Source organism: Anomalospiza imberbis, chromosome 12 (genome assembly GCF_031753505.1).
Source record: "Anomalospiza imberbis isolate Cuckoo-Finch-1a 21T00152 chromosome 12, ASM3175350v1, whole genome shotgun sequence".
Lineage (NCBI taxonomy): Eukaryota > Metazoa > Chordata > Aves > Passeriformes > Viduidae > Anomalospiza > Anomalospiza imberbis.
The window spans coordinates 13,173,444-13,197,686 of NC_089692.1; the positions used below are offsets into that span (position 1 = coordinate 13,173,444).

General features: G+C 56.8%; 2 protein-coding genes across 2 annotated transcripts; one reads left to right on the top strand and one right to left on the bottom strand.

Moving 5' to 3' along the window:
- The first annotated feature begins 28 nt into the window (after positions 1 to 28).
- On the top strand, positions 29 to 4,894 carry LOC137481256 (probable D-lactate dehydrogenase, mitochondrial). Its single transcript, XM_068202842.1, has 11 exons — positions 29 to 173; positions 288 to 400; positions 649 to 790; positions 874 to 1,015; positions 1,288 to 1,447; positions 1,525 to 1,724; positions 1,803 to 1,931; positions 2,589 to 2,716; positions 2,795 to 2,885; positions 2,974 to 3,085; positions 3,162 to 4,894. Exons 1-11 carry the CDS (start codon positions 84 to 86, stop codon positions 3,325 to 3,327), a joined length of 1,473 nt encoding a protein of 490 aa, XP_068058943.1. The 5' UTR covers positions 29 to 83; the 3' UTR covers positions 3,328 to 4,894.
- On the bottom strand, positions 3,774 to 24,185 carry ZNRF1 (zinc and ring finger 1). Its single transcript, XM_068202844.1, is given in 6 exon segments — positions 3,774 to 5,075; positions 5,224 to 5,314; positions 5,408 to 5,513; positions 6,133 to 6,228; positions 23,309 to 23,651; positions 23,653 to 24,185. Coding segments are annotated over 5 exon segments (705 nt in total). The 5' UTR covers positions 23,755 to 24,185; the 3' UTR covers positions 3,774 to 5,075; positions 5,224 to 5,256.
- Positions 24,186 to 24,243: the final 58 nt, after the last annotated feature.

Genomic DNA, 24,243 nt, shown 5'->3' on the forward strand with positions numbered 1-24,243 from the left:
CTGGAGCCACCTTAAGGTGTCAGTGTGGGGGAGGGACAGACAGGCTGCGGGGGAGGGCAGTGTCCCGGTCCTGTGCAGTTCCCATGTTCCCGTTCTTGTCCCGTTGCAACATGGCCCTGCGGAGGGTGCCGGCGCTGGCGGCAGCCCTGGGGCGCCGCAGCTGCTGCTCCAAGGTGGGGCCGGGGCTCCAAAGGCCACTCAGGTCCTGACGGGGCCACCTGGCCTCGTGCCCGCGATCAGACCCGCCCCAGGGCGTCCCTGACGCGTCCCCGTTGTCCCCCCCGCAGCCCTCGCTGCCCCCTGACTTCGTGGAGGCCCTGAGGGCCGTGGTTGGGGCCCCCAGTGTCTCCACGGCCACCGCGGTGCGGGAGCAGCACGGCCACGATGAGTCCATGCACCCGTGAGTGCCCCTGGAGCTGGGACCCCTGGGGAGGGGCAGGGCCGTGGGAAGGGTCATAGGGAAGGGAAGAGCCATTGGAAGGGGAAGGGGCGTAGGGGAGGGGCCGGGTCCGAGGATGGGAACTATTTGGGTAGACAAGGGGCCGCGGGGAAGGGAAGGGGCATGTGACAAGTGCCGGGCTGGGGAAGGGGCCACGGGGAGGGTCAAGTGGTTAAGTCAGTTGGTCAGCGGTGCTGCCTGGCCCCCAGCTGTGCCCCCCCGGACGTCGTGGTGTGGCCCCAGGCGGTGGGGCAGGTGCAGGAGCTGGCAGCCCTCTGTCACCGCTGCCGTGTGCCCATGGTGCCCTTCGGCACCGGTACCGGCCTGGAAGGAGGCGTCAATGCCGTGCAGGTATCGGCTCCCCCGGCACCTCTGACCCCCCAGGGGCTCTCGGTGCCCGGCCGTGCCCAGACTCTCAGGTGCCCCTGTGCCAGGGCGGTGTCTGCTTTGACCTGAGCCGCATGGATGCCATCGCAGAGCTGAGCCTCGAGGACTTCTCAGTGACAGTGGAGCCAGGTGTCACCCGCAAGGCCCTCAATAAGCACCTGCGTGGCACCGGGCTCTGGTTCCCTGTCGGTACCGTGGGCGTGGGGGGAGTCATGGGGCTGGGGGTGACAGCAGTGTAGGGGCTGGTGATTCCTTTAGGCCTGGGCATTGTGGGAATTTTGGGGGTGATACGGTGTCCACAGGTGTGCTGTGCTCCCGGGGGTGCCCATGTGAAAGGAAGTGCCATGGCCCCATTGCTTTTGGGGATGCCCATAGTTTTGCTGCAGTTGAAGTCACAGTGGTGTCCATGTGGGAATGGACACCTTCCCCACCTGCTTCCCCTGCCCATCCCTTGCTTGCAGACCCTGGGGCGGATGCCTCACTGTGTGGCATGGCGGCCACGGGTGCCTCGGGCACCAACGCGGTGCGCTACGGCACCATGCGCCCCAACGTGCTCAACCTGCGCGTGGTGCTGCCGGACGGGCGCCTGCTCCACACCGCCGGCCCCGGGCGCCAGCCCAGGTGGGCGTTGGGAGGCTGAGGGGCTGTGCTGGGCTGGCCACGTGCCGCGTGGGTGCCCGCTCACCAGCTCTGTGCAGGAAGCGGGCGGCCGGCTACGACCTGACCTCGCTCTTCGTGGGCTCTGAGGGCACCCTGGGCTTCCTGACTCAGGCCACGCTGCGCCTGCACCCGCTGCCCGAGGCCACTGCTGTCACCATCGCCTCCTTCCCTGGTGTGGGGGCGGCCGTGGCTTGCACTGTCCAGGTGCTGCAGGCCGCCGTGCCTGTGGCCCGTATTGGTGAGTGCCCACAGCCAGAGGTGGGACTGGGGGTCCAGGTGCCAGTGCTGGAGCTCAACGCTGCCTCCTCCCACCCAGAGTTCCTGGATGAGGTGATGGCAGATGCCTGCGGCCGCTTCAGTGGGATGGGGCTGCCAGTGGCAGCCACGCTCCTCCTGGAGCTGCACGGCTCCCGGCATAGCCTGGCTGAGCAGCAGCAGCAGATGGGTATGGCTTCGAATAGGGAGGAGGAGAGGATGTCTGGGGCTGGGAGCCATGGTGGACACCCAGGGATGAGAGATGGGTGCCCAGGGACAAGGGGATCAGTGTTCAAAAGTGAAGCATGGTGCTGGGGGGCCACGAGGTAGCACTGGAGTGAGTGATGGATGTCCAAGACATGGGACAGTGGGACCAGGCATGTCTTGGGGTGAGGAATGGGTGCCCTGGGCTGGGTGGGAACTGGAGACCTTGAGGTCATGAGGATGAGAGACAAGTGACCAGAGCCTAGAACTGGGGGCCTGGAGTCATGGATGGCTTCCTATGGATAGGGGATGGGAGATCAGGGGTGTCCTGAGGAGAGGCACAGGTGCCCAGGACCAGGGAGAGGGGACAAGCAATGGATGCTTGGGATGGAGACCAGTAAGACACTAGGGTGAGGGATGGGTGTGTGCTCTAGGGATCTGCTGAGGGGCTCAGGAACATGGGACAGGGGGGACTAGGGGTGTCACCGGGTGGTAGACAGGGACCCAGGGACAAGGGACAGAGGGACCAGGAGTATCCCAGGATGTGGGATGGGTGCTCAGGATGGGCACTAGAGGTCCTGGGTAAGGGCTGGGTGCCTGGGGGTGCCGTGGGTTGTATCCCAGAGCTCCTGGTCACCATCAGAGGAGATCGTGCAACAGAATGGCGGCTCCAGCCTGGCCTGGGCGGAGGGGCTGGAGGAGCGCGAGCAGCTCTGGTCCATGCGCCACAATGCCTGGTACGCTGCCCTGGCCCTGCGGCCCGGCTGCCAGGTGAGGCACAAGGATGGGGATGATGGCAGCAGTGCCCATGGTGCTCTGAGTGCCACAGCTCTGCCCTCCCTGGCCCAGGGCTACTCCACGGACGTCTGTGTGCCCATCTCCCGCCTGCCTGACGTGGTGGTGGAGACCAAGCAGGACCTGCAGGCCTCCAGCCTCACCGGTCAGCAGGGCCACAGTCCCCTGGGACAGAGGGGATTGAGGGGCCACCGCCCTCCATGCCACACCCCATCTGACCCGTGGACTTGCAGGACCTATGGTGGGACATGTGGGCGATGGCAACTTCCACTGCATCCTCGTCTTCAACTCCCAGGACCCAGAGGAGGCCCAGCGCATCCACGCCTTCACCCAGCGCCTGGGCAGGTGGGGCCAGGGTGCTCTGGGGGGCCAGGGCTGGACAGACAGACGTCCCCATCTCCTGTTCCTCCCTGTCCCACAGGCGGGCACTGGCAGCAGGGGGCACCTGCACCGGGGAGCACGGCGTGGGGCTGGGCAAGCGGGCACTGCTGCAGGAGGAGCTGGGCCAGGAGGGCCTGGACACCCTGCGCTCCATCAAGGCTGCACTCGACCCCTACAACCTCATGAACCCCGGCAAGGTGCTCTGAGGGGGAGCACCAGCACTGAGCTGGCACTGGAGAGCCTCAGCCCCTGGAGTCAAGGCCAGGGTGGCCATGCTGCCCTGCAGTGCCACTATGTGTATCCCCACAAATCCCCACTTCTGGGGATGAGGGATCCTCAAACCCCCAATAAACCCTTTGGACTCACACTATCCATGTGCTGCAAAGTTGTTTAGGGGGATTAGGACCCCCAGCCCCTTCCCAGGAGGCCCCTGTCCCAGACAGCACACACAGTGCAGGGCATCGTCAGGGTCCCACCTCAGCCACTTCCCCTGAGCTGCAGTGCTGCTGGTGCCAGGTGGGAGCTCTCTGGGACCTGCTGAGCACTACTGTGGCCATCCCCACATGGCAGGTACAGAGAAGGGGAACTGGTGTGGGTGGGGGGCTCCAGCACCCCACTGGCATCATCTGCTTCACCAAGAAAGCCAGTGAAATAAAATAACAGTGAATGTTTTATTGAACATTGTTTTAATACCATATCAAAACACCTTGACTAATGAAGGAAGCTCCCCCCAAGCTCTGAACTCTTTTTTTCCCCCGTTTTTTTCTTTAATATATAAATACAGAAAGGTTTCCCGCAGGGGCACGGCCACCGGCAGGGGAGGTCTCACCAACGAAAACGCGCCCGCCGCGCCAGGAGGGGACGGGGATGGGCGAGGGGGGTCACTGCCATGAAATGACACCATCTTGGCACCTCCAGCTAAGCCACCCCTGTGACTAGGGGTGGCTGGGGGCATCCAGGGGGCCACTGGGGCCTCCCCCATACCCTCCTCAAAAGGGTCCAACTCAAAGCCGATGGAAAAGAAAGAGGGGAGGCGGTTTTGGCAAGAGGAGCCTGGCGAGGGGGCACAGGAGGGGCGGCGGGGATGCTGCAGCTCTCCAGTCTCTGAGTGGTTATAGCTGAGTTAAAGAGTGACCAGTCTGTAAACATCACCAGGGCAGGGAAGCTCAAATTGAAGAACACGCCAGTCAACACGAAGCTTCAGTTGTGGTTTGTTGTTTGTTTGGTTTTTTTTGTCCATTTTCTCTTTTTTTTCTTCTTTTTTTTTCCTTTTTTTCCTTTTTTTTTCTCATTGTAAACACTTGAAAGACGTACCCCTGCGACTCAGCAGGGGGGAGCAGTGGCCCCGCTCCCGGCGTGGGGCACAGTCCCCATCTCAACGCTGCCGGGGCCCGGGGTGGAGATCTCCAAAAGGGAGATGGGAGAGAGGAGGAATTTCCCGTTTAGTCAGTGCAAAAAAACCGAGCAGAGCCCCCGGGCGAGTCCGGGTGGGAGGTGGGGGGGTTGCCGGTGAGAAATGCCGTGTGCTCCGTTTGGCCGGCTGTCCCCCGGCAGCTTTCCCCTTTCGGTTCGGGGAGAAAAGCCAAACATCATGGCAGGGTTTCGGCCGAGGGCGTCCCCGGGGCCTCCCTGGCAGGCAGAGCTCTCCTGGTGACCAGCGGCTGTGGAGGGGAGAGCAGGTCGCTCCGCTTTTCTCACACTGTCATCTCCTGGATGTTTCTTTTTGTTTTAAGTCTTTTAAATTAAAATAAAAAAACAAAACAAAACAAAAAAGCAGAAAAACAACAGAACAAATAATAATAATAAAATAAAATAAAAACTGCGCCGTTGTCCCAAGTGGATTCAAGTTTCTGGGTTTTATTTTTGTCTTCTCGAGGAATTTAAAGTCAGCCCAAAACTCCAGGCGGGGCAGGGGGGACAGGGAGAGGAGGTACAGCAGGTATAGCAAGGTGCCCTGCAAAGGCAGAGAGAGACCATCCCGGGTGAGGAGCAGGAGCCCCGGCTGTCACGTCCCACCCTATCCCACCCTGTCCTCCACTTCCAGCCCTGGATTTAAACCCAGCATGGCAATGTCCCTTCTGAGCAGCCCACCACAGGCTCACCTTAGAGAGAAGTCAGCAAGCACACTCGGCGGGTCAATCAGAAGGATGCTCTGGGCAAGATCTGTTCACTTCAAACCATGAGTCTATACAGCTGCAAGAGGAGAGCATGTTACCACCGTGCTGCTGAGCCCCAGGTGTCCCTGCCTGTCCCCTTGCCACCCGCCTGACTGTTCCCTCATGGTACCTTTTGTGATAAATGCAGAGGCAGGGCAGCCTGGCTATCGTGTCCCCCTGCAGCAGCTCCTCCAGGCAGATCACACACTCGCCCGCGTCCTTGGTCAGCACGTCATCTGGGAGGGGAGGACGGGGCAGCAGTGAGACAGGGACCACCAGAGCATTCCCCTCCCGAGGATGGAGTGGAGCCCAGGGTCACTGCTGCGGGGGCAGCCGGGATGGGGTGGAATGGTAACAGTGCTGGGAAGCACTGGTAGGAGGCTCATGTGGAGGCATGGGGGGAACGTGGGTCTGGGGCATCTGGAGCGAACGCAACTCTTATCCCCGGCTTCCAAAAAATCACCACCCAGTAGGGGGTGAGCCTTACTCCCACACTAGTGGTCAGGAGAGATGTGGGAGATGCTGGAGCTTGCAGCCCAGTGCTCAAGGCTAGCAAGGAGGGGAGGAAGGCAATGACTCTTTGGGGGCCAGCCCCGGAGGACATGTGCCAGAAGGGCTCCCTCTGGCACTGAGGGGAGGGGGGCCCCTCGGGGTAGGGGGCTGTGCTACAAAGGAGCTCGAAAGCAAAAGGAGCAGGCTTGAGCCATGACAGGGGAGCAGAGTGGAGCAGCACCATCCACAGCCCTCCTGGGAAGCCCAGCCAAGCTGCCTGCCCACAGCAAATGTCTCTTCAGCCTGCCCGGAGCCATCCCAGGGTGGCAGGACACCATGTCCCCCACACAGCCTGGCTCTTACCGTTGTAGGAGAGGCGAGGTTTGCTCAGACACATGATAAAGTGCATTTCCATCTCGTCAGAAGCCACAGATTTGGAGCAAATGGGGCACTTGAAACCTGGAAGGAGAGCAGAGAGGTGAGCCCTTAGTGAGGGCAGAAGGAGCCATCCACCCTGCATCCTGGGGAATCCCTGGGGCCATGGTGGGGCGTGGCAGCGGGCAGCCCCTCACCTGCTGCCTGCATGGTAACCCTCACCCCACACAGCACCCACTGGGCACCCACTCATCCTGTGCCGGCCACCAGCAGCCACCAGCGTGGGGGACAGCCACCAAACAGGGGACAGCCGACGAGCTGGTGCGCTGGCCGTCCCCGTGCCCGCCGCGCAGAGGGCACGGAGAGTGTGCCAAGGCAGTGCACACGTGGCCATCAGCTGCTGCCAGGCCTTAAAGGGCGAGCAACAGCTTGGGGCACACAGCACCCAGCCACTGGCAGTGCATGGGCACATCCCTGTGCCTGGACAGTGCTGTCCCTGCTGCCAGAGCTCAGCACCCCATGGCTGAGCCAGAAAAGCTGCAAGGAAGGAGTTTTTTTCTATGGCTGCAGCACAGGACTGGCAGATTGGAGCCACAAACACAAATGGATGCTTTGTCCAGCTTTTCACAGGAGTGAAGTGGCTGCTCACCCCTCTGATGCCAGCCTGCCTCCCCAGAACCAGGGGGACACTGCAGGCTGATGAGCCAGCTTGACCTTGGCCCTGCCTGGTGATCTGGGTTCTTGGGTGAAGCTGGATGGTATGCCCAGATCTGCTCTGTGACCTTGCTTGGGGCGGTGCCAGGGTGTCACACCAGTGTCATCACCTGCTCGAGCCACACAGACCACCACGGCATCATCCCCGGCCCCACTGAGTGATGCTGCCCCAAATGCAGTTTGTAAGTCCCAAACTCACAAGGAGCAGAACCCCAAGCAGCCCTGTAGGTCACCCATCTGGGTCTCCCTGCCCTTCCACTGCAGCCAGCTCAAGGCCACGAGGTTTGTCACTGCCCAGCAGAGCAGCGCAGCTTGAGCTGAACACGCGCGTGCCACCACCACGGGTTTGCACCAGAATATCCAGCAATTCCCTGCCTGCAGAGAGGGAGAGGGTAATTTAAGGATCTGCCTTCTAAAAGCAGATCAGGTTTGACTGCAGTGCCGCTTAAGAGCTTTCTTCATATATATGCAAAGGCTGCTCAGGAACAAAAAGAAAAAGAATGTACACAAATTATCTAAGGATGAATCAGGCTCTTGTTTGCCACCGCGTGGATGTGGACAGGGCTTTTTTTTTTTTTTTTGCTTCTTCTATAAGACAAAGAACAAGGTGGCTTTAAAGAGAGGCAGCTCAGACCTCTGCCGTGCAAACAGCCCCTGTAACTTCTCAACACTCCAGTGGTCATTAGCAGCAGTGATAAATACTTTACTTCCCAGGTCCTTGGATCCTGCCCCTCCAGAGTGTCATTATTTCCCGGGAGGGTGAAGCAAGGATGAGTACCATGGATGATATGGGATTGGCTCTAAAATGATCAGCTAAAAGAATGAGCCCTCAAGCCCAGTGGTCCTCCAGTGGGGTGTCCTGCTGGCCTGCAGCATTGCCACGCTGGGAACACATCCCTGCCCCAGCCTGGCTGAGCCACAGGGTGTCTGCTCTGAGTCCAGCCCCAACTGCACCAAGCCCCAGGCGATAGGGCAGTGCTGCAGCCAGGGCCTCGTGGGCAGCAGCACTGATCTGCCTTCTCCTCTCCAGCCTAATTTTACTCCTGACCGATTTATACCTTGTGGCAGCCGTGCCCATTAGCTGAAGTAGTTGGTTTTTTCCTCCTCCCAAGTGTTTACCCGCCCTGTGTATTTATAGCGTGGCTAGCTCAGATAGCCTCCCAGGCTGCCTGCTGCGAGACCCAGCTGGCCTCCCCTAGCCAGACACCCTCCCGGTGCCCCGCTCCCCTGGCAGCCCGCCTGCCCCTGTCCCCGCCTGAACCGCTCCCGCCTGCGCGGATGGTCTGCCAGGTCTGCCAGCGCCACAGGCACCGGTCCCTACCGGGGAGCTCTGGGCACTGCTTCCAGCAGCAAGTCCCTGGAACGGCTGCGAAGGGCTCCCTTTGGAAAAGGCATTTTGTCTGCAACCTCTGTGTCAGGGCACAGCATTTGTAGAGGTTCAGTACTGTTCCCTGTGCTGTGTGTGGGCAGACCTCGTTTCCCCTGGTCCCCCCTTTTCTGTGCCAATGTGTTATTTTAAACAGCTGTCCCAGATCTGCCAGCTCCGGCAGCACCCGAAGGGATCCTATGAGACGTGCAACCAATGTAAAGGGAAAAGGCCCCAGATGAAACTGCCTGGTCTGTGGCTGCCAGGGCACGGTTGCCAGCAAAGCAGCAGGGCCAGGCAAGGAGCAGTCTCCTCTGCAGGCTCCAGCAAGCGGCTGTTGCTGTATCTCCAGGTCTATTTGCTAGCTGGGATAGCTTTAGCACGGTTATAAATAGCTGGCATGAACACTCCTCATGCTCCTCACTGCTCCCTGGGCAGCTGGCTGGGGCACTGAGACTCCTGACACCACCACAGCCCCATGGCAAGGACGTGGGGACATTGGGCAGACGGAGGGGCCCAGGATCAAGCCCCAGCACGTATGTGGCATCCTCCAGCCAGACAGGTCTGGGGGCTGAGCCAAGTGCAGAAGCACACACACGCTTTTCTGGCTCTGCACTTCACAAGATGGAGTGGGGGAAAAAAAAGGAAAGATGAATATGCAGTTGCGTAAATTTTCAAGTTCGAGCAGGAGTGAGGAGCTGGTGTGGAAAGGCCCCCAGGGCGGGGGGCTGCCCTGCACCCCAGCTGTCGCCATAAATACTTGACATTGCAAAAGCAACTGCTTGTGTTTCCCTTCATGGCAGGCACAGGAGCCCACCACCAGTGGGAAAGGGGAGGCAGAGGTGAACTCCCTCACCCCTTCTCCAGGTGACCTTTGGGTGAAGGTGACAGGCAGAGAACCAGCGAGGCCAGGGGACAGCCAGCACCAAACAGCAGCAGGCACCAAGCCCAGTGCTTTGGAATATCCCTTCACAGTTCAGGAAGGAGCCTGCTCTGAGGATGAAAGAGCTGCTCTCCACATGGCCAGCCCCCTCCAGGCCATGGTATTTTCCACATTCCCCAAAATCCCCGTTAATTTATCCTGCCTAAGCTGCCAGCCGGAGCAACACAGGAGATTACATTTTGACAGCTGCTCATGGAAAATTCAGCTCCCTCCCTCCTCCTCAAGCCCTTTACGTCCTCCTCCCACATGCCTAAAAAAAAAAGAGAGGAAGGGCCCAGCTATTCCTCCTTGCCTGGGCCTCCCACACCCATGGGGAGGCCTAGAGGTTGCTCCAGGGAAAGGCCACGGACACTTCCTCCCTCCCAAGGCATCTGGTGCAGCTGGTGATGCTCCTGCCCACGGCACATTAAACCTGAAGCTGGCACTGTCACCTCATACAGAAATGTGTGGGTAGGTACCAGCTCCCAACAAGTGTAAGTGAAGAACAGGAGGGTGCTGCAGGAAGGGGGCTGGTCTGGAAAGGCAGGTTCAAGTCCAGACCTGGACTCTTGTACCTTGCAGGAGACTTTGAGAAAGCCAAGGGCTTTCCAGGGCTGCGAGACGTAGGCTGGCAGGTGATCTAATGTCTCCAATGGCTTGGTCTAGAAACCAGGAGCAAGTGGCGCTGGTGCTCTCCAGAGGCTACTACCCTCTGAGTATTTTTAGGAAGGTTACATGGTTAATTTTAGAGAGTTGGGCAAAACAGAGATGGGAACCTCTGAAAATCTCCATCCAGTCCTATGAATGCTGAAAAAGCCTGGTGTTTAACCCTCACAGTGCCAAAAGCACTGCCACAGAACTGCAAGGAATTTAGTGATGGTGGGAGGATTGAGACACCTTTCCAACTCATTTCCAAGTATCCCAAACAGAGCTAATTTTGGAGCTGGGATAAGAAATTCCCATCACTTGTGTCTACTGAGCAGTACAACAGGGTCAACCACACCATGTCCTGAGAGTAGAAGTGGCTGCTCCCTTCGGGGGGGGGTGAGACCATGTCCACAGGAGCTGCAAGCCTGTCCCAGATCCCAGGGAAAGGCATGTGCCATGTCTACCTTCACCTGCCAAACCCTCCTCCTGCTGGGTGTGCCTCCAGGCAGACTGCTTACAGGCCACAATGCCACCAGGAGTAGCCCTGGCAGTAGGACACCGTGGCTCTGTTGCTGGCTGAAACATGGAGAGCAGCAGCTTTTCCGCTGCACAGCACCTCCAGCAGTGGGAGGAACACACTGGTGGGGATGATGTGCCCTGAAGGCAGGAGGAAGCAGCAGCCCAGGCACAATGCCAGTAACTGACCCCACACAGCATTCACCAACTGGATCCTTGGCTGCCCAGTCTCCCATCACTGCCATGGGATAAACCAGCAGCCCTGCGAGTGGGAGCGGCAACGCGAACTCCCCAGAACATGCCTGACCCAGGAGGGATCCCTTCTCTGGTGCCCAGCCACCCCACAGGACACCTGGAGAACCAGGGAGCTTGGGTAAGCTCCAGGCTGCCTGACAATCATGGAAACCTCAGCTGCAAAGCCCATCTCCATGTCTCTAGAGAGCATCCTGGGCTCTCAGCCAAGGGAGCTGGCTTATACCAGGTGAGGATGTGTCCAGACATGAGAAGAAACCAGAGAATATTTGGTCCAAGCACGTAGTCCTGGTACCTCCTCCTTGCTGAGTAAACCATGAGCATTCCACCTTCCACCATGGCTCCCTAACACTGCCAGCTGAACCAGCACCATGTGGAAGCTGAAATACATGGATCATCTTGGAAAAACCTAGACTAATGACTGAAGAGGAGGGAAAGACTGAAGGACCAGTTGGTCAGTCCGAAGCACATGGGGTTGGGTGAGGCAAAGTCCTCCCTTTCCCTTACCCCTTGAGGGCTCCAGCCTAGCCCCAGGAGGGAAGAAGGGATCAGGGAGGAGTTATCCTCTGTGCCAGCCAAGTGAAGGAAATCTGAAGAGCCAAGATATTCAGACCCAACATCTCCTAGAAAATAAATTCCCTATGGATTTAAAGCAGCCTCATTTTTTAAAGCAACGGTCACAGAGCTGCACATTGGAGATGGCACGTGGATGCACAGAGCACCTCTCCAGCACTGGGGCACATAGGGACCTGGCAGCTGAGGACTCCATGAGTGTCCCCTCATGAGTGGAAGTCCACCATGGAAGTGATGCTCTACCAGCCCCAGCGATGCAGTCGGGTGATGCTGCAGGAGGCAGCATCAAGTGCCTGCAGGCCAGGGCACCCAGCAGAACCAGACCAGGATCCACCTGCCCCTGCAGAAGGAAGTGGCATCAGCTGCATGGGCAGAGGCAGCAGCCAAGGTCCAAGGCAGCCCTGCTGCCCCGGCAGGACTCAAGGCACCGGGTGAACTGCACGATGGTGCTGGGCTATTGTGCAGCACAAGGGCTGACACGAGCAGGGACACGTAGGCAGGAAGGAGTAAAGCACTTAAGCTGCCTCATTTGTCAGCTTTGAAAAAGCGAGTGTCCTTCCTCCTCATTCAAGGCTGCAGAGAGGCTGGAGAGCATAAAGGATGGGTCCAGGGTGGAAATAAGATATCACACCTTCCTGGAGACAGAAGGGAGGCAGGGCTGGGGGATGCCAGTGAACCAGCCCCAGATGATCAGCCAAGCAGGGGATGTGGCTTGGATGGGACATCTTGGGATGGCAGTGCTTGGAAAGTAACTCAGCCATTTCTGCTGCCTTGGCAGAAGGATGGTCGTGCTCCATCCCCATCCCACCCCACCATTTCCTTGCTGATTGAGTCAGTTCAGCTTGCTGAGAAGGGAGAAAATAAATGTTTGTAATATGAAAGCAGCACCCCAAAAAGAAGCAACTTCTGTGCAAGGCCAGGTTTTCCAAGATCTAAGAAAAGTTGTCCCTGGTGTGCAGTAGCTCCTGGCAAAGGCCACACAATGCAGCCGTATGCTGTCAGGTCAGCCACACACCAGCCAAGGGTGGCAGGGATGTGCCATGGAACATGAAGCTGGCCAAGGGCAGCACAATTCTAATGCTCAAGGCATTGTGTTTTGGAGACACCTGTGTCCACTCCCACCTGACTCAAGCCACAAAGAAGAGATGTAGCAGCAAGGACAAGGCATTAGTGCTTCAGGTGGGATGTAGGGAAGCCACTGGGGTCAGAGAGATGCAGGACACAGAGCAGAGGGGCTGGGTGACACTACATCACAGAAGCCCAAGGCTAGCTTACTGCAAGCCAGGAGGCAGAGCTATTTCTTTTTTAGCCAGTTGGGTTCTTATGGAGGTGGTGGGGGAGGATAGGAAGAAGGAGAACAGATTGCAATTCTGGGGCTGAGGAAACATCGAGAGTTGGAAAGGAGCAGGAGATACAAGACAGGGAACCCCACAGGAACATTTGCTCCAGAGCACCCTAAGCTATCGATTCTCAGCAGATGGACACACCAAAGCCTTACAAAACACCTCCAGCACAGCCCACAGACACTTGGAAGCAGGAGGGCAAAGAGGCCTGGTTATATGGTCACAGGATGTCTAGACATAAAGTACCCTCCTTGGCTGACATTGTTTGAATATTGACCCTTTCATGGCTGTAATTGCAATTTTTGAACAGCAGCACCTATGCTAAGACAGAGATCTTCTCCCTCATAGAGCTCAGGCTATACTGCAGGATCAGTTCCCCCAGACCTCGATGAAAAAGGCAACTTCTCAGGGTCACCCTGTCTTCTGGCAAGTCCTAGTTTACTGCAGAAACACTCCCCCAGCTGCTGGGAACAGGTTTCATAAGGATGTGTAGCCCGAAGCTAATTTTAGCATCCCAGAGAAGAGCAAAGTTAAGCAGAGGGGTCCTGGGTGATAGCCCAGCGAAGGCATTAACACCTCCAACTCCTGCTGTCAGGCTGCAGGGCTCAGACTTACCAAGTTACAAGCTTATCCAGGGCTCCTGCTAGTCACAAAATAGGTCTGGGGCCATGTCATGGCTCAGGAGAACTGCAGGGATGTTCTGGTGCTGCCTCCACACCTCTCAAGGGATGCTCAAGTGTTCAAATGCACTGCCCAGAGAGGACAACGATCCTGCAGGCACACCTGGGAATTTCCAAAGGGTTTGCCTGAATGCCTGTTTTTTTCCTCCCACGTATTTCTCATAGGAAGGAGGGGGCCCAGCCAAAGCTTTGCTGTGGGCAGCAATCTTTTGCAAGATGCACAGAGCCCAGCAGGGTGATGAGGGGGTCCTGGGTGTTGAAATGAAGGAGCACAGGGGATCTTCTGGCAGCACAGTAGGATGCAGCAATTTGGAAATCAGAGCAGGAAGGGACAGAGTTTGGCACTTTGGCTTGGCAAGGGCTGGGAGGGAGCAGCGAGGCAATGTCACGTGGGGACTGGTGGGGTGAGTCATTTCTGACTAAGACATCCGTTGGGGAGGCACCCACGGAGTCCCCACTGCCAGGCTCCAGCACTGAGGAGCTGCCAGAGGAATTCCCACTTTTGGAAAGGTTGAAACACCAAAGCCTGACCTGAGCCACTCCTAAACCCAGCGGGATCTGACCCCATGGGGTGATTTGTTTCCTGACCCCTGGGTTTTCCCAAAGCAGAAACCCTGTGCTTTGATGCTGCCGAGGCTCCATCATGCGTCATCTTCAGATGATCTCTTGGGAGGATGATGGGACACTCCAGAGGCACATGATGATAAGCCCTGGCTTTGTGATGCTGGGAGTATGGCCAAGCACTGATGGCACCCACGTACCCCTTCCTGCCAGGGAGTGATCCCAAACAGTTCCTGGGACACTTCCTCCCCAGGCATTCCACAGCAGCACTGCATAAAGACCACGGTGGAGGGTGTGGGCCATGGTGGCAGGATCACTGAGGCAACTGTTTTTCATCAGTGCAACACCCCCAACCCTTGGGATGTGTGGAAAGGATGACATGTTGCTTTTTTGGGTAGAGAAAGGGCAATTTTTATGTAGTGGGCAGCAAACAGAGCTTAAAAGGCACACAGAGCTGCACCCGCCCACAAGCAGTGCATGGCTAGGGAACACTTGTGGCCAGCTCACAGTGGTTATTTCTGCAGAAAGACAAAAAAAAATGAAATTTTTCCACCACTGGAAAAAAAAATCTTAGTGAGGAGCATGCTGCAGAGCAAGTCCTGACCTCACCTGCCCCTCAGGTGGTAGGAAAGGCTGCATAGCACAGAGCATCTCCCTGCTCCCCAGGAGAGACTGTGATTGCTGAGGGATACCCAGTGAATGCCCCAGTCTACCAGGACAGCAGGAAGGGGAAAAAGCAGGTGCAAAGCTGGGTGTGATCACTCTTCTCTGTTGTACATGGTGCAGAAGGGGAGGGATTCTCCACAGCACCAAGCTGCCTGGACAGGCAGCATGAGCACTCCTTTGACAGCCAAAGGCTAGGGATTTGGGAGGAAGATCTATGTTGAGGATGGGGGTACACCACTCCAGAGCTTCCCGGCTGCCTTTGCAGCATGGAGGTGGCTGGCAGACAGAGCCAGCTTTCTGCAGCTCCGGGAGCCCTCCGAAACACAAAGCACAGCACCTCAGAGGAATGAGCCCCTCAGAGAGTGGTAGGGTCTGCCCACACTGGATCCTGCTGGAGGAGGCAGGAGGGGATACACACTGTGCCACAGGCAGGAACAACCCTGTCCAGGTGCTCCACCTTCTCTGTCCTTTTGCTTCAACATGTGCCAACCTCCAACATGAAAAGGGCTCCCTCTGAGGAAGGGGCTGCAGATGACAAAAATCCCAGCCGTGGGATTTGAAGCTCTCTCTTCCCCATCACAAAAGGCAACACCTGGAGGAGCAGAGTGTAACCCCACTTCCAGAGCCAGGCAAGGCCTTGTGAAGCAGCATCTTCCCATGAAACATTCACCCAGGACTAGGTGCAGGGTGCCACCTGTTTTGTACCTGTCTACAGGGAGCAAAAAGAAATCAAAGGCATCTAAAAATCCCCTCAGAAGGGTAAGATCCAGGCAAATAGCAGATTTCAAGGGCTGTGAAACCAGAAGCGCAATAAATAAGCAAATGGACGTTTGTTTCAAAGCAGCAAGATCTGACCAGGGATGACCCGAAATGCCAAGGCAGCCAAGGCAGGGTGCTCGGCCTCAGCCTGTCCTGCTCAGCACCAGCTTACCAGAGGGTTGGCTGCAAAACTGATCTCAGCCCATACTGACCCAACCTCCCTGCAGACAATAACTTAGGCCATCTGCCTAGAGCCAACCTCGCCTCCTTTTCCCTGGCTACAGCTGTCTAGGCCTTGGATGCATGGATTGAAAGGTGGATCTAATTCCCCTGCAGCACTTCTGATGAAGTGCAGCTCCATCGCCTTGTAGGAAGAGCTCCCAAATGAATTACTGCAATTACCCCAGCTGCAGGAGAAACTGCAGTTTTTCCCCTCACTTTGGTGACAAAGGCTTCTCCAAAAAACAATCCCCCAAACGCCCACCACCTCAAGCTGTAATGCAGCATCCAGGATGTGAAGAGCAGAGCCCCTGGCATCACTCTCAAATCACTGAGCTGTGATCAGAGAAAGTTTGAGCCATGCTGAAAGCCAGGGGGAGAAGGAAGAGACCTGTCTTTTGAGGCAGCAACGGGCAAAGAGACACAGAGGACATGGAAATGCCAGTGGCCTCATCCTGGAAGGAAATAAAATGCTGGGCAGGGATGTGGGACAGGGTCAGCATCACTGAGTTCTCCTGCCTGACTGCTGCTTTCCCCCTCTTGTGTTGCAGGCAGCTGGCCTCTAAAAATACCCACTGTTGTCATGCCGTCCTGCCTGCTTGGGCCAGGAAACTGCTCTGAGCAGCTTTCAGTTCCATTCTTCATCTGCGCTGCTGTGCTTCCCTCACTGGGATCTGTCCCAGCCCCTCTTCTGTGCCTGGCAGGTGACAGTCTCCCTGGAACTATGGCCATAACTTGACATTAACTCAGTTAACCAAGAGTGTTAACGGGGAATATACAACCCCGGGAAATTTCTGCTAGGGTTGCTAAAACTAGCAAAAAGGTAAATATTTCTACAGCAGCATCTCTCTGCTTCTCTACAAAGTGCCACAAGACCGTTCCAAGGCACACAGTCCAATTTGATGCCACTGATGGGAACCCCACAGCTACTTGAGTGTGCAGGAGCACAGGGAGTCACAAATTTCCCAAGCTCATTCAGCCCATGACACCACCAGGGTCAACCTCGTGCTGGTGCTGGCCAGCTTTGGTCTATAGAGAAGGAGGGGAGAGAAGAATCAACTTCACCTCAGAGGTGCAGTACAGCCTCTCCAATGATGAGGTACCATCCCCACTAGCAAAATACACCCTGGATGGAGCACCCCCAGCTGCCCACAGACCCGGCGTTGGGTCTGAGCGATGCATCTGCTTGGGTTCAGCTGGTGGCACATGGCACAAACCTGGCAGTGTGAAGGCACAGGGACCACACCAGGGAGCACCAATGTATCAAGCCCCCTGCCAGCAGCACAGAAATCAGCCATGAAGATCTGCCTGCTGCTTCTCTGGCTTTTCCTTCCACCTTCCTCAAATCCCAGATTGTACGGACCTGCAGTGGGCTGGAAAGTTAAACCATGACAAGAGAGAAGCAGACCCTGTCCCCCACTACAGGCACTCCCCTCCCCTGCCTGCAGCCCAGCAGGGCAGGAAACCTGCCAGCAGCTGGGCTCTGCCCACGGGAAATGCTGTGCAGCAGCACGAGAAGAGGCCCCAGGCAGCAGAGCTTCCTGAAGCTGCACCTCCAACAGCCTCCCATCAAAAAGCACTAAGCAAAAGCATTCAGCCACACAGCACCTGCAAGGGACAGCAGGAGCACCCCTGGGGGGTACTCAAGCCCCCAGTGGGTTCACCTGCATTTGAAACCTGCCTGGTGGAACTGGTGCAGGGAAGACATTTAAGGCCCAGGTTTAACTAGTCTTGCTCTATCTGAAATAAAAAAAAATTGGTGTCCCTACAGAGGGAGGCTTGTTGTACCCCGATGTACAGCCAGGCCAAAGCAGATGGGCAAAGTGCTCTGCATCGGCCTGCTGCTCTACAGCATCACTTGGCTGCCCATGCACATCATTCCCAAGCCCTTATGATTTCAGTTTTCAAGGGAACCAGGAGAAAGCCAGGTCACATTTACTCAAAACCAAGTACTCAGCACATCTGGGGTTCTGGTGTACCAGCAGCAGATGCCACGAAATGCACCTCGTGGTTGCCCACCATCTGCTTGGGGCACCACAAGGCTCGTCCCTGAAAAGGGAATTTATCTGAAGAGCCCTTTGCTGCCTGTCTGATCTGTCACATGAGATATTACATTGGAGGGGGGGAAAAAAAGCTTTTTTTTTTTCCCTCCTCCTCCAAAGTGGGCTTTTCTCCTTCCCTGCGCTTCTCTTGAAATTAATTTTCAGCATTTAGCAGCATTTTCCCATGACTCTGTGCGGCTGCCTTGGCCAGGCGCCAGCCTGATACTGCTCCTCCACCAAAGATGTCTGTATCTGATTGATCCTCCGGCCAGTGAACGAGAGAGAGAGGAGAGAAAAGCCTTAATAGCACATTAATAAATAAGAGAAGTCTTTACGGTTATTCCAGTCACCGGAACAAACATCTCAGCAAAACAAACCAGCATGGGATAAACTTACGTCACAGGCTGGGAAGACAATCCTGGCTGGGAAGTGGGTCAGCCCAGGAGCACGAGAGCATCATTCTCAGCATCTCTAGAAGATACATGTGTGGAAGAGGGAGAGGGCACCCAGCTAGCCTATGCTGATTTATGCACAGGTTTATAGAGCAGAAAGCCCAGTTAATGTGCACAGGAACTAGTGCCCTCATTCCTGAGGAAAGCAGTCGGGATTTCAGAGGGCACTGGGGAGGCAAGGCAGCGCAGACAGCCTGCACTTGCTCTCGCTGTGGAGACTGAAGATAACTGCCGCCACCGCCGGCTTCTCACGCACAACGCCAACGTTGACGTACTTAAACTTCATCTCCAGCTCTGGTGTGCATTAAAGCTGCCTTTGAGTCTCCCATCTTCAGGTGTTCAGCACTTTGCTCTTCTGAGGTAGCCGCTGTCTCTTCCCCCCCAATCCCAGGTGGATGCTGCCCTGGCAGCTGGCTCAGAGAAGGCAGAAGCAGAAAAGCATCCCCTCCAGACCTGGAGAGCCTAACAGCTGAACATCACCAGTGTGGGGAGTCATCAGGACCGTTTCTGTACCCACTTCCCAAATGATCCGCAGGTCTGGCAGTGACGCAGGTGCTTGACCCGGCTGTTAGACAGTAACCAGCACCAAACCCACAAAAAGATGGTTTGAGGACAGTCATCTTTGGAAATTTCCACTAGCAAAAATAGATTCAGAATGGCAAGTTCATGCAGACCTTGGGGTGCCCTTCCCCTGGCCTAGCTCCTGGAAGCAGGGAGGGAAGCACATATGATGTCTGCATGTTGAAACATAGATTCAGTTGGAAGGGAACCACAAGGATCATCAAGTCCAACTCCTGGCCCTGAACAGGACAACCCCAAGAATCACACCATGTGACTGAGAGCCTTGTCCAAATACTTTCTGAACTCTGTCAGATTTGCTGCTGTGATCACTTCTCTGGGGGGCCTTCCAGTGCCCAACCACACTTTGGGGGAAAAACCTTTTCCTAACATCCTATGTAAACCTCCCTTAGCACAGCTCCATGATGTTCCCTTGGATCCTGCCACTGGTCATAGAGAGCAGAGATCGGTGCTGACCCTCCGGTGGAAGCTGCAGCCCATAATGAGCTCTGCCCTCAGTCTCTTCCCCAGGCAGAACAAGCCAAGTGACCTCAGCTGCTCCTCATATGGCTTCCTCTCTAGACCCTTCACTGTCTTCATGTCCCACCTCTGGATGCTCTCTCACAGCTTTTTATCCTTCTTGTATTGTGGTACCTAAATCTGCACACCAGACTTGAAGTGAGGCCACAGCAGTGCAGAGCAGGACGATCACCTCCCTTGACCAGCTGGCAGTGCTGTGCCTGATACACCATGGGACACAGTGGGCCCATTTTGGCTGCCAGAACACACTGGTGATAAGTTGGTGGCAGGACAGTCAGGGCTGAGAGCAGCTGACTAGCAAGCTACAATTCAGCCTTCTCATTCTGGTGTAGAGACTTCAATGGCAGGACTATCTGAAGAGCAAGGATTGCCAGGCACTAGCGAGAAAAAGCTCAGGACTTAAAGTGGTCAGAGCACAGCAAAGCCTCTTCCCAGCTTGCAGAGACTGGAGCTGCCCAACACAGGTGTGCACACACACCTTCAGCTCACCCTCCAACAAACAACCCCTATTTCCCACCCCATTACTCTGGAGCCAGATTGAAGAGCACTTCCAGCCTTTTTTGCTCTCGAACTGTGCATGGAGAAGGACTCAGCCCAGCACCCTGGCTGCCATCTCTGCACTAAAAACCCTCCCATCTTCCTCAGGCTGGGCTCTCCTGCTCCAGGAAAGAGCTGCTGAGAACACAGCAGCTCATTTGGCAAAGAAGGCCTCCTGACATTGGTGCTACCAACATCCAGGACAAACAGCTTGCTTTGTCAGTGCACAGAAAGCCTGTGACATTACTGGTGGCACTGCACAGGAGGATAAGCTAGGCGTTTCCTTGGGCTAGCCAGCAGACAAGGAGATATGGATTTATTAGAGCTTCAAACACTCAAGGGCTTTGGGTGATGAGTGGGATTTCCAGATAAACTTTAAGCTACTTACAGCCTATGCAAACTCCCTTAGATCCTCTGATGAATAACATGAGAGATACTAAGAGAACCACACAAAGCTGGAGACATGCAGCACTAAACCACACATCTCCCTTTTCTCCCTTCTTCTTGCTAGCCTTGGCTTTACTGAGAACTCCTAAATAGTCATAAACCTACAGAGGCAGGGTCAAGTGCTACAGGCAAACTCCAAAGTTCTGCAAGATGTGTCTTTTCCACTCATGGAGGTCAAGAAATAGATCTCAGAAACCCTGGGCAGACAGGGGAATCCCAGAGCAGTTTCAGGTGGTGCTAGAATAGTTACATTGCTTGTGTATATGGCAGGCATGCCTTGGGAAAATCCCTATCAGGAGACAGGACTCATCCACAGAGGTGCTGTCCACTCAAAGGAAGGGACAAGCTCCACCATAAATGCCAGACCTCCTTGCCCACCCCATTTGGAAGATATACATAGGCTTCACTGTTCCCAAGAGCAGCAGCTCTCCTGCGCTCGTTCTGGAACAGGCTAGAGGCCATCAGCATCTAACTGCTCCTCCGATTCAGGCATCCCAGCAGCCATAGTGGAGCCCAGAGGGATTCAGCAGTGGGCTCTTCTCACTGACCAGCCCCATGCATAGCACCTTACAGTGATGCTGTAGCATTCATTGGCTTTGGGGACTACTTTGCAACCTCCCTCTGTACAATCCTCAGCACAATCCTCCTCTCCTCCTCCCCAGGCACACCTAGCTCTTCTGCAGGCCTTCAACTGCAGAGAGGGGAAGGAGTGACACCAACCAGGGAAGAGAGCTCAGCCTGCCCCAGCTCACTCCGCAGGGTCCCTGCTGAGGGGCCTGATGAGCCATGAAGCAGTGCGAGAGAGTGGAGAGGCAGAGAAACTCTGCCTGGCAGATATAGGAAGCAGCGAGGCGCCAAGACTATCTGTGTGCTCCCGTTATCACAGGCACTCTGCTGCAACAACAGCACCTTATCACTGCCCTCAAGTCAGAGCTTCTCGCTGTCCCACTGAGGACCCCACAGAGCTCAGGTTGCACTTTGAGCTCCCAGCTCATCCCCCAAACCCAAGTGCTCCCAGAAAAACACGAATGCAACCCACACACAGAGAATGGCACCATCCAGGTCTCCAGAAAAAGACAGGCAGGGCAAGAATCCACTCTCCAGCCCCATTATCCAGAGTTTGGGGGGCTCCTCTCCTCAGCAGTACAGCAGCTCAGGCAGATCCCAGAGATCCCATGCCTCATGCTGAGTGGGTTTGGTACATCGGCGGGTCCCCTCATCCCCACCCTCGAGTCATCCCTCAAAGGGAGCAGGGACAGTCACGCGCAGCAATGTCAAAGCTCCTCTCCATTTACCAGAGCACTGCTGCTTCAGCACTTTCCAGTGGCTAATGGAGTGGCTCAGCACCACCAGAGGAGCAGGTCGATGGGGAGGCAGGGGGGAAGATGCAAGTAGCTCCAGACTGCCCTGCTGGAGGTTAACCAGCTGCAACGGGAGTTTAACAGGAATTTCAGCAATCTTGCGGTGGCTTACTTCCCCCCTTCCCTGCAGTCTCCAAATCCTTCATTAACTTCTTACACTAAGAGAAGTAGAGTGCAAAAGTTAAATGAGCTCTGACAAGTTTTCAAAAGGGTTTTTAAGCATCCTCCACTCCTTTTGCTATTAATTAGCAACGAAGAACCACCACCGGGAGAGGCTTTGGTACGGACGGAACAGCTCTCGCTGCTGCCCGCGCACGCTTCAGCTCAGCTCAAATGCTCTCAGAGGGCCCCAAAAGAGGCACCAGAGAAACCCAGTTCTTGCAGCACTTCCCACAGCTCATGCTGCAATCTTTCAAGGGCACTGTGTTTAACTTCGCAGCACTGCACTAACTCACTCAAGTGGCTGAAAACCAGCATACTCCATTTTGCAGCTGGTTTTTTTTTTCTGAACAGGTTTTTGCCCCCCAGCATTGCAGTTTAAAATGTAACTGATACTCTCTGACCAACCATTGTGAGCTGCAGGATGTTTCTGTGGTGAGACCCTCCTTGCTCCAGTGCCAGAGGCAGCAGAAGCCCCCACAGCTCTCATTCCCACAGAGGCTTGTGGAATACCTGGAAGGATGCTGTGCCTTCATCTCTCTCTACATTTAGAAACCAGAGCAGCAGCATAGTCTGTGCAAGGTCATGGAGCAAGAAAGTTTGCAGGAGCACTTGGTCTCAATGCTGGTGCCACATGCCAGACCTCTCCATCTGCCAGGGAGGATGGCAAGTGCCTGGCTTATCCAGATCAATAGGAATCAGACCTGGGACATTCTGAGGATGCAATGCAAGACACACAGCTTCCATCTAACGGAGAAGAGCAGCCCCTGGAGACTGGGCAAAGGAAAAAAAATCCCAAGATTTTTTTTTTTCCCCAAGAAATAGGAAAATGGGCCCCACGAGACTCTTCTTGCACTTTGTTCTTATCCACTGCTTCAGTCTCAGGCCTTCCTGAAAATGAGGCATTGTCCCAAGGCATATTATGAAATTCCCAGACCACGTCACACAAGGAGAACATAGCGTTTACGAGGGGGACGGGTGGGAGAGAAATCCCAGACTATTCCAGGAAATACAAGGAGACATCCCTGAAATGACTTCCCCTCCAGCCAGGAGGGGAAGAGAGGACCTCCCACCTCACTCCCTGTACCCAGCCAAAACTAGGTCAGTGACACAGCCTTGCTCACAGCAAGAGCTGCTCTCCGGACACCAGGACACATGGAAGCGCCCAGCCAGGAGGGTGAAGGGGGTAACCTTGCCCCTTCCCATAGCCTGACATGTTTCCTGCAAGAGAGCCCAGCTGCCCCCCCAGCCCTGTCAAAGAGGCAGGCAGTTCCTCCTCTGCTTCCTCCTGAGCAAGACAACACTACCAGCTGGCTTGAAAGAGAAAACCCACTTTGGCCTTTCCCTGGCCCTTTATCAGACAAAACAAAGGAAAAAAAAAAAAGATCCCCACACCTTGCTTTCAAAGGCTTCCTCTGCTTCTTTCCCAGTTTCTAAGGCTGGGAACTGCTACACCTGACTGGCTACACCTCACACACCTTCAGAAGAGACACAAGGTGCTCAGCCTGGTTGCAAAACCCAAGGTCTTGAGCTACAGCACCCTCAAGACCACTATCCCCCAAGTCAAGGGAGGATGGGGTGGGGGTGCCACATCCAGTGCTTCATATCCTAGAGCCAAAACACCTCCCTTCTAGAAAGCCTCCTCCCTTCACAGCCCCTTCCTCCCTTGACCTTGACACAGATGCCAGCTCCAGCACGCACCCACTTGTCTGTGCCGGGGAGGGGATGGGGATGAGGGTCCAAGAGGGGGTCAGGTCCCCCTTCCCGGCTGAACCGCGCCCACCGCCGCCCCCGAGCACCCACGGAGGGAGGGGAAGCCGAGGGAAGGCTTCGGAGAGCCGGCACTCACCGCTGTGCGAGCTGAACCACCGCGGTGCGATGTGAAGGGGCAGCGCGTCGGCCAGCGAGGCCCTGGCGCCCAGGTACAGCATCCCGTCTCTATGGTGACCGCCTCCCGTCTCCTGGAAACCGTTGCCATGGGCGTACGTGGAGTCGGAGCCCGGACCGCCGCCGCCGCCGCCCGGGGCCCGCTCGGCCTCCCCCGCCGCCCGTGCCGCCGCCGCGTACAGCCCGAAGGGGACGGCGCCGGCCGCCGCCGGGTCCATGCCCATGCCGGCCACCGAGCTGACGGAGCGGCTGCGCAGCCCCATCGCGCCGCCGCCGCCGCCCGCCCGGTAATGGCCGAAGGGGGGCGGCCCCCCCCCCTCCTCCCGGCGGCGGCACGGCGCTGTCATCCGTCGACACCCCCGGGAAGGGGCCCCGCGAACGGGTCGCCGTGCTCTGCTTGCCCCCCATGTGGGCACCGCCGGGCCGGAGGGAGCCGAGCGACAGCCCCCCGCGGGGAACGGGGCCGCGCCGCCCCCGCTGGGAGGCGAGAGGGGGCGGAAGGAAGCGGGGGGGCGCGGGGAGCTACGGGCGAAAACCCATCCCCGCCCCAGGCATCCTCCCCCCGCCGGGCCCGCAGGGGCGAGGGCGCCCCGAGTCCGCCGCCGCCACCGCCGTCACCCTCGGCGGAGGCCGCCGAGGGCTCCGGGGCCGCGGAGCGGGGAGGGAGCGGCGGGGGAGGGGGGGTGGACGCCGGCAGGGTCGCTCCGCCCGCCTCGCTGGTGCCCGGGGCGCGGCCGGGAGCCGGGCGCGGATCAGCTGCGGCCCATGGGCGGTGGGGGCGGCGGGGGCGGCGCGCCCCGCTCCGCTGCGCTGCGCCGGGCACGGCCTCGCTGCGGCCGCCGCCTGGTGCTGGGCGCCGCGCCGGAGACAATAGCGGCCGGCAGCACGCATGCTCCC